Source organism: Musca autumnalis, unplaced genomic scaffold (genome assembly GCF_047663935.1).
Source record: "Musca autumnalis isolate F117 unplaced genomic scaffold, ASM4766393v1 scaffold_4, whole genome shotgun sequence".
NCBI classification, from domain to species: domain Eukaryota; kingdom Metazoa; phylum Arthropoda; class Insecta; order Diptera; family Muscidae; genus Musca; species Musca autumnalis.
Genome location: NW_027411977.1, coordinates 156,809,846 through 156,819,613, shown reverse-complemented (window position 1 = coordinate 156,819,613; position 9,768 = coordinate 156,809,846). Strand labels below are relative to the sequence as shown.

Below are 9,768 nucleotides of genomic sequence, written 5' to 3'. Positions count from 1 at the left end.
TTAAACGGCATTGACCTGGATTTAACGTTACCTAAATAAACTGATTGTGACCTGTTATGTAAGTACGACATTATAAGGTTTGTAGACGTAGTTGAGAAATTAAAAAGCATCCTAACCTTATAAGCCATGGTATAGTGGTCTACGGTGTCAAAGGCTTTTAAGTGGTCAAGGAGGACAAGAAAGCAGACCTGTAGGCCTATTCTCTATTTCATTTTAACGATTGTCGAATTGTTTAAAAATTTAAACAACATTTTTATCGATTTTGGTATTCTATAACTGTTTTTAACGACAGTTGATATTTTTAGACTCAATTTTGTCGTTAAGTAAACAACAATACATTTGGAGTTGTTAAGTTTTGAAAAATAATTTTATTATTAAGGATGTCGTTGGAATACCTTATGTACGAATTTTCACGGGAAAATTTTCGTACTACAGATTCAAGTGTAAACCGGCGTGAACTTCGGGATTTGGACAATCAATTCAATTTACCAACAGAGGAATTTAAAAAACTGTATCGCATAGGTCCATCTTTAGCCCAAGACCTCACTGTTGCCCTAGATGATCATCTACGTGGATCGCGAATTACGGGTCTTACAAGTGAAAAACAGGTTGGTCCATAATATTGTACCAAATGAAATGAAATAAATCAACCATTCATTTTTGTAAAGGTATTGGCGACATTACGGTTTTATGCAACAGGATGTTATCAACGGCCTGTTGGAGAGCAATGGGGCATTTCCATGAGCCAGCCATCAATAAGTCGATGTATTCATCGTGTCACGAATGCTATCAATGATATCCTATTTTGTTCAACAGTAAAATTTCCGATGACTCATGAAGAACGGATAGCTGCAAAAGCAACATTTTCTAGCGCATCAGCCCCATTCGTAGGTGGTACAATTGGGGCAATTGATTGTAGCCATGTTTCCATTTTAGCTCCAAAAATTCATGAAGAAGCTTATGTGAATCACCATGGCTACCACTCAATAAACGTGCAAATGGTAAAATCTTAATGTTCAAAAATCTTGTTTATTAATATTTGCATAGTATAATCATAGATATGCGACCCAAATTTAAAAATATTAAAGTAAATGCGAAGTTTCCAGGTGCGCGACACGACTCATTCATATGGAGTTCATCATCAGTAAAAAGAGTTATGCAAAGGTCTTTCGAAAGAGGAAGTCAAAACATATTCATAATTGGTACACATTGCAATACAATTTAATAAGGCAAAGATACAAAATAAATCTTATTATTTAGGAGATTCTGAGTATCCTTTGGATCCTTGGTTGATAACCCCATTGCCCAATCAACCAGAAGGAAGTCCAAAATACCGTTATAATGAGGCACTATGTAAAGCTCGAAATCCTGTTGAAAGACTTTTTGGTGTATTAAAAAGTAGATGGCGTTGTTTATCAAGGCAAAGAACTCTTTTGTATGAGCCAGGATTTGCGGGAAGAATTGTAAATGCATGCTCCGTATTATATAATATGTGTTTAGGGGAAGAGAGGTTCGATATAATGGATGAATTGTTTGAAGCAGAAAGTATTTCTAATGTGATATCATTGGGAACTCCATCAGCAGTAGCCAAACGTGTCCAAGAGCGAATAATTAATAACCATTTTACATAATGTTTATAATAATAAAATGTTCTAAAATATATGTAGTGTTGAAGTTGCAACAAATTTAATATACTTTTAATTCCCAGCAGATGAGATGAAAAGTCTTAACCAATCATTTACATTCTATTCAGTATAAATTGAAAATAGCAAATAAAATCTTTTAACAGAAGCCTCAGCTTTAGGCTGATTTACATGATATATTTTATTTAATTGTAATTAAACATATTATTAGGAGCATTGGATATGTTATTCAAAGATTCAGCAGCTGCTTTTAGACCTTCTCCCATAGTTTTAAGTGCTTCGGCCATCATTTTATTGCTCTCTGTATTAGCTGCATTACACTCGGCCAACATCTATGAGAAGAGCAATTTGAAATAAATTTAAATTATTGCTCCAATACCTTACCTTAAGCGATTCAGCCTGTTTATTGGCAATATCCAAAAACTTCGATTGGACTTCATCCCTTTCTTCGCGTTTTCTTTTTAATCTTTTTTCTTTCCTTTTTAATGACTGAGCCGATTCATTTGATGTAATGGACTTCTGAGAGATATCGTTGCCTATCTCTTCTCCACTTTCAAGAAGCAGTTGAAGTTCCTGTATGAATAAAAATACAATGCTCAATTAGCATATAACTTATTTACAAATGATAATTTACACTGTTACCTCTTCCATTGGCACATTTTCCTTTACAGACTCATCTCCTTCCATATAAGCATTGCCTATTTTTTCCACAACCCTCATCTCTATGTCTGTCATCGGTTCCTCATTTACTTCCCTATTCCCGGTAAGAGCCTGTTGACGCTTACTTTCTCGGCATTTTTGGCTAGTCCGACTTTTTACATCCCTCCATACCTTCAATAAATAAAAACAGGTCAAAATGTTGTGAAAATATTTGCAATATACTTACAGTGTGCCATTGGTCAGGTGATTTGTCTGCCCCTCCAAGACTGTTAAGAGAAACAGATAGCTCTTCCCATTTCTTTTTGCTTTCGAGCTTTCCATTCATTTTGGCAAATTTCCCGCTTGCCAAATCTTTGTTGTTGGTCATGAAGTCGACCAAATATCTTATTTGTTCTGACGAAGCTCGGCTTCTTTTGGCTGCCATCTGTAAAACAATTTCATACTATTAATCACTGACCACGAACGACATTTATTTTCCCTTACCTTTAGTAAGTGTGATATGTATTTTCTTTTTGAAGTTATAACTTTTGACATTTTTTTACAGGGTTACCATTTCCAAATACTGCTTGTCGACAGTTGTTAAAAATAAGGTACAGAATAGCAAAATCGTTACTGCAAACAACAAAATCTGTCGATAAAATTAACAATAACAATAGTTGTTAAAAGTTACAGAATAGGCCTACTGGTTTTCATGAATATCACTCCTTATTGACCCTGCGACCTCAATTAGTGCGGAGGTACAGCTATGACTGTACATCACATAACAATGATTCCCTTTGTAAATATTCCGACATTTGCTTATGCATGGCTTTTTCATGTCATGAAGTCGACCAAATATCTTATTTGTTCTGACGAAGCTCGGCTTCTTTTGGCTGCCATCTGTAAAACAATTTCATACTATTAATCACTGACCACGAACGACATTTATTTTCCCTTACCTTTAGTAAGTGTGATATGTATTTTCTTTTTGAAGTTATAACTTTTGACATTTTTTTACAGGGTTACCATTTCCAAATACTGCTTGTCGACAGTTGTTAAAAATAAGGTACAGAATAGCAAAATCGTTACTGCAAACAACAAAATCTGTCGATAAAATTAACAATAACAATAGTTGTTAAAAGTTACAGAATAGGCCTACTGGTTTTCATGAATATCACTCCTTATTGACCCTGCGACCTCAATTAGTGCGGAGGTACAGCTATGACTGTACATCACATAACAATGATTCCCTTTGTAAATATTCCGACATTTGCTTATGCATGGCTTTTTCAAACACTTTTGAAATGTAGCACAATATGGCTATAGGACGAAACTCTGTATTCGACTTAGGGACTGGAATGATCTTAGCATGTTTCCAGAGCACGGGGTAGGTACTGGAAGTAATGATGGCATTGAAAAAGTAAGGGAAATATGGAATAAGACGAAGAAGGATTATGCGAACAAACTTTGGATCCACTCCATCTGGACCTATGACATTAGATGTAACTTGTTCAAAACAAGTAACTACTTCATCATGAGTTATGCATCGGAACTCGAAATTACGAAATTACACTACCATATGTATGTTCAACGTCGTTGCCATAGAATAAAGGATCTGCGTTAACAGAAGAAATGTCAATGAACTTTTTATTCAGCTCATCTGGATCACCATTATATGGACCTGAATTCTTCCTTTTTCCAGCACCTATTTCACCGTTTCGGCTGATTTTATGCATTTGTTCACTCTTTTCGTTGCCGTAATGCGGACTAAACAACAGCACTACATTCACTTTTTTCCGTTTTGTGCTAGAAATGCATTCCCGTACTACGAAAACTAGCAAAACTTACACTTCTCTTCAAAAAAAATGCGGTGAATAGCACTCTCTTTACCTATAATCTGCTATACAAATTTGCCCGAGTAGAAACTAGTATGTAGTATGTTTGATGGCATCTAATTGATATCTTGTAATTTTTTCTTCCCCATACTTTTTGAAGAAATTTATATAGGAAAGCAATATTTGATAATTTGCTCTTTTGCTAACATAACCATTAAAAATACGGGAACACAATGAAAAAACTAACATGTTTCTTTTTACGTGATAATTTGTACTAATTATTACAAAATGTTACTATTCTGTATTTCTTTAGCTTTTATTAGGTTAATTTATGTTTACATAGTATATAGCAATATAAAGAAAGCAAGCAAAAGAATAATTTGTTTAAAATATTTTTGACATTGACCTTTGGTCGTCTGTCCAACAATTAAAAGTTATGATAAATATTTAAGAGATATTTTAGGTAAGAAAAATTTACAGATTATATTCTGATAGTAGATTATTTCTATATAAATTACAATTTTTTAAGAAACTAGCTAAACATTTCCAGTTAATGATATTTCCATTGAGTATATCTATTAGTTCTGGTTCAGTGAGAAGAAGAACATGAGGCGGAATTCTTTAAGAATTGGACAACGTCCTAGAAAACGTCTTATTAAAAAGAATTTAGAAGAACGTGGTCAATGGTAACATTGCAATTGAGAAATCTATGTTTTTCAATTTAACTGATCCACCTACAGATAAAACTTCTTGAAGTTCTCGATGTACTGATATAAATTTAGCTTCCACAAAGTATTCTGTTCGTTTTAATTCATTCAAAAGTTTATATTCCGATCTAATTATACTGTTGTCAACTAAATTATCGAGGAATACTAAAATTTCTTCATCCACAAGAGAATCCTTCAATTTCATCCTTAATATTCGTAGGTATTTATAGAAACCCATTGTCACATTTCGTATTATGTTGAGGCTTTTATTGCGGGGTATAGCTTCATTACAGTAAGCCTTAACAATCTGTTTTAAAAGATCAATTCTTATATTTGAACCGGATTCTTTATCATAATGCGTTGTGCATAGCTCAGTATTCTCTAAATTGCTTATATCTGAATTTGATTGGACATCAGCAATGCCAACATTTTCGTCTGATTCTATTGAGGGAATGTCTAATGCATTATTATTACTATTTTTCTTTAAATGTCTTTTTAAATGACATATGTAAGAATGCAATCGATGATTCTTTCGTCCACATTTATTAAAGCAGCAAGTTATTGATGATAAATTTCTATGGTACCTTTTCAAATGTTGTATTCATTCACAAATAGGTCAAAAGAACAGAAACATTTAATTGAATCCATCGAAAATAAACAAAAATTATTTTAATAGGAATATAAAAAAGTTACTTCAATATGAATGTTTATACTCAGAATGAGTTCTATTATAAAACTAAAATAAATACTCTATTTTGCAATTTCCATTCGCAATTCATTTAATAAGGTACTTACTGCTGGTATTGCAGTGTCCCACGGCGTTGTTATATCACAAATTATCTGCTGTATAAAAGTCCATATGTGTAGGCATGTATTTGGATACTTTATATTCATAGCCATAAACGAATAAAAACAGGCTTCTACAGCTTGTAGAGGATTCTCCAATTTTAATCTATATCCACTTATATCCACATATGCAACTGAAACAGCTTTTGTTGAATCACCCACAAAATATATTTTTGGTTGAGTGTCAGTTTTAAGTCTTTTTATTCGTCTTCTTGTTTCGTTGTCAGCCTCTTGAATATTCTGTTCAAAATATGTAAAAATTTGTTACTCAAACGTAAATTTTAAGTCAACACTGTATACATACACTTCAGTAATATATAAATGATTCCTGACATTCCAATTTAGATTTCTTTCTGTAAGCTGGTAATATATACGGTATTAACATGAAAGACTGTGCAAGTTTTGAATCTAAAAAGATTATAAGCATTAGTTCTGAATTTAATAGTTTTCAACAATTGTACCTTCAACTTCGGTTCTATCGATATTTCTTAATATGTTGAATACACGGTGTTCATTTATCTTTTCTGCTTTAGCAACTATTAGTTGGTAATATTGTTTCCAAATGTATATATTTCCGCATGATGGATATAGCATGTGGACATCTAACTGGAGCTAAAAAATAGTTAAATCAAGTTAATAGGTCTTATTAAACTTCTTACATGTTTTTTAATTAAAATTGAAATAAAAGTAATACATACCAATTCCAATGCGTTCTCATAGGAAAGAACGTTGTATTTCTGTATATATTCATTAGTACTTAAATCATTATTGCGAAGTTCATTTTGTCGTTGATGATGAGATTTTTTCCAAATTTCTTTTATTGTATTCCAATCGGAACCCTCTATTTTAAGAATTGCCAATTCATCAGATGTTATTCCTGCATAATTCATTTGTGTAGCAGAGAAATCATTTGCTATAAAAATATCATACTTCTTATATATTTATATATATGTATTATAATATATTATTACTTACACTTCTTTTCTTTTGAAATAGTTCGTCTGGTTATAAGACCCAGTGCACCTAATTTGCTCCTTTGGTTGTTGTAAGCATCGTACAGTTTTCCTTTAGCCAAATGTCCTTTTGTAAAGGGTATATAATACGTTTCCGTAACTTCAGTCGGGAGAATGGTTACTATCGATTGAGACAGTTGTATAAAATCATCCTTAAGAAGCCTGCATTTGAAATAGAAAGGAATAAATAAATAAAGCAATCATTATTTAAATAATATCTTACTGTCAATTTGGATTCTGATCTAGGATATGTAATATAATATTCTTTGCTATTTCCGTCCTCTCCCTGTTTTGCAGAACCTTGCATTCTAGTAGTTGTTTAATTCTAGGAATTGATTTTATAGTCTGAAACGTAAAAAGGGTTGCAAATAATATTTATGTACATATGTACGAAGTTGTTATTATTGTACATGCCTCTTCTGTTGGAATAATTGGAAAAAGATTCTTATTGGCTAAGATATCGTTTTCGCTTAAAGACGAAACCTCTTCTGAAATAACAATCGGAGAAGCCTGGGCCGTTGGATAGGAAACAACACTGGAGCTGGATGATTGTGACTCTAAATCATGGGTAATGCTTGATGATGAGGGAGAAATATTTTCACCTATAAAAACAGAAATTATAAAAAATCAGTATGCACAATGGTTAACAACTTACCACTTAACTTTACTTCTAGTACAAAATCCGTCGAAGCATAAAACTGTTGCACAAAATCGGTAAATATATCTTCTTTTATAATAAATTGTTTATTGAAAATTTCCACTTCAGATGTCGAGGACAGGTTGTAAGTTTTCTTGACTGGAATTGAAATGCATTAAAACAAAGATTTCAATAATGATTAAAAGAAATCTGTAATAAAAAGTCGGTTGCACTGACTTGCCGTCAATACTTAAACTTCATAACAAGAACATTCAGAAAAAAACAAAACAAAAGGCAATAACAAAAACAATATGATGTTCTCTCTGCCGTCTCTCTGCGTGTTTCATATGCAAGACCGAACAGATGTTTATGCTAACAGCAACAACAACAACAGATGCTTATTTTGTATTTTGTTTGTTTTGCTTGTTATTTTGATCACTTGCATGCGATTTCTTTTTATTATTAAATGTGGGAGCGCTAACAAATTAAATAATGCCCAAAAACTGCACGGAAACACAACTCAAATACTGATATGTTTTTGCCACTTTTAGATTTTTCTTTCTAAACACTTTCATACCTTCGTTCACAAATAAATTGTAGTCGTTAATGTCATCAAAAAACACTTGAACTATTTCATTCTTTGATTGGAACGTTGTTTTTATTAATTTTACACCATTCATTTTTATTTCATTCTTATTTTACAACCGCTTTAACCAGCAACAGAACAACTAATGAGAATGTTTGGGATAGTAGAGATAAAAAGTAACGGGATATTTCTCTCACAGTTTCGCTGTTAGATTGGTTCAAAAAACTTTTGGCGATGTCAATGCAATGAAAACAAAACAACGTGGAAACAAGGCAAAAGGAAAATGTTTAGATAATTTGTTTTATTTAAGCGTAATGCGGGATCGTAAAATGTATTAGGATTACTTCTTTTTGAATTTATTAATTCTTACTTACACATATACTTCTATATAATTTGCAATTACACGTTTTCACATAACAACTGTAGTGCGTGCATAGGACAACTTTCCTAGTTATTTGACAGTTCATATGTCAAACTGAGTTAACCACAATCTGGTTGGACTGACCATCAGATAATTATGAAAATATTACCATATATCGAGATTTTTTAATTTGTTGTTGTTTTATATGGTGAACAGAATCAAAATTGGCAATATACATTATCGCCTTAAAAATAATATGTGCGACACAAAAATTATTTGGTGCCAGCCAAAATAAAATTTTGCCCACCACCAGTTAAAAAAATATTTTTTCTCTGCGTGTTGTCATTCCAAATCAATAAAAGTACCATCAGGTGTTCCTCAAGGGAGTCATCTGGGTCCTGTCTTGTTTTTATTATTTGTAAATGATTTACCGATGTCAATAAAAATTCTGAACTACTTATGTATGCAGATGATGTTAAAAATTTTATAACACACAAATCTGTAGAATATTTACAATTACTGCAGGAGGATTTAAATATATTCTCCCGCTGGTGCGCTATTAATAACATGGATTTAAATTTAAAGACATGTAAACATATGTGTTTCTCTAGAACCTCACCTTTAACATATGTTTTCCGCATAAATGAATCAACTCTAATATCTGTAGTTCCCTTGTTGATCTAGGTGTCCGATTGGATCCCAAACTAAATTTCAATAATCACATTATAACAATGGTTAATGAAGCAAATGGAGTTTTAGGATTCATTAAACGTTGGGCAAAGGAATTTTCTGATCCCTATGTCACCAAGCAATTATTTGTCTCACTTGTCAGACCTATACTTGAATATGGTTCTGTTGTATGAGATCCCTATTATACGAAATATTCCGATAAAACTGAATCTGTGCAAAACAATTCTTACTTTTTGCTTTAAGAGGCTTTCATTGGAATAGTGATTTCATCCTGCCATAATATACGACCAGGCGTAAGTTAATCAGATTACCAACATTAAAAAGAAGACGTGTTATGTTCAATACAATTATGGTACAAAAATTTTTGAATGGCAATATACTTTCAGATTTCCTTATCTCTTCTATTAGAATAAATGTGCCTATTCAGTAGATACTATCGTTTCTGTAACATTGATACTCATCGCACTAATTATGCACTAAGAGAACCTGTCTGCAGAATGTGTGATGAATATAATTCTTTATATTTTATTGTAGATTTTGGTGTAGATATCAGATAGAGTGGCGTTGGGAACGTTCGAAAAAAAAATGACAATGTGTACCCAGCTTAAGAACGCACTGGTCAATATCATTTAGTGGACTGCTTAGGTAAATTTTCACGTCGTCTGCATACATGTCAATTCGGCTGTAGGATAGGTTTCATTAAAGTTCATTTGCGTACAATGAAAAGAGCAGTGGGCCTATAATCGAACCTTGGGGTACACCTTTGTTAAACGGCATTGACCTGGATTTAACGTTACCTAAATAAACTGAT

General features: G+C 32.5%; 1 protein-coding gene and 1 long non-coding RNA gene across 2 annotated transcripts; both read right to left on the bottom strand.

Moving 5' to 3' along the window:
- Window positions 1-1,828: 1,828 nt before the first annotated feature.
- On the bottom strand, window positions 1,829-2,917 carry LOC141403132 (uncharacterized). The gene is made up of 5 exons (XM_073985297.1): window positions 2,787-2,917; window positions 2,530-2,727; window positions 2,286-2,474; window positions 2,028-2,216; window positions 1,829-1,975 (listed from the first exon to the last, which is right to left on the bottom strand). The coding sequence occupies exons 1-5, from the start codon at window positions 2,835-2,837 to the stop codon at window positions 1,829-1,831; spliced, it is 774 nt and encodes a 257-aa protein (XP_073841398.1). The 5' UTR covers window positions 2,838-2,917.
- Window positions 2,918-5,882: 2,965 nt separating this feature from the next.
- LOC141402700 (uncharacterized) lies at window positions 5,883-6,282 on the bottom strand. Its single transcript, XR_012412698.1, has 3 exons — window positions 6,132-6,282; window positions 5,975-6,078; window positions 5,883-5,910 (listed from the first exon to the last, which is right to left on the bottom strand). It is a non-coding gene; the product is annotated as an uncharacterized lncRNA (long non-coding RNA).
- Between the last annotated feature and the right edge of the window lie 3,486 nt (window positions 6,283-9,768).

Excerpts from the sequence above, each read along its gene's own strand:
- LOC141403132 (XM_073985297.1), bottom strand. The coding sequence starts at position 2,837 with ATGTCAAAAGTTATAACTTCAAAAAGAAAATACATATCACACTTACTA. Across the intron at positions 2,217-2,285 it reads AAAATGTGCCAATGGAAGAG|GAACTTCAACTGCTTCTTGA; the intron begins GTAACAGTGTAA and ends TTATTCATACAG. Across the intron at positions 1,976-2,027 it reads AACAGGCTGAATCGCTTAAG|ATGTTGGCCGAGTGTAATGC; the intron begins GTAAGGTATTGG and ends CTCTTCTCATAG.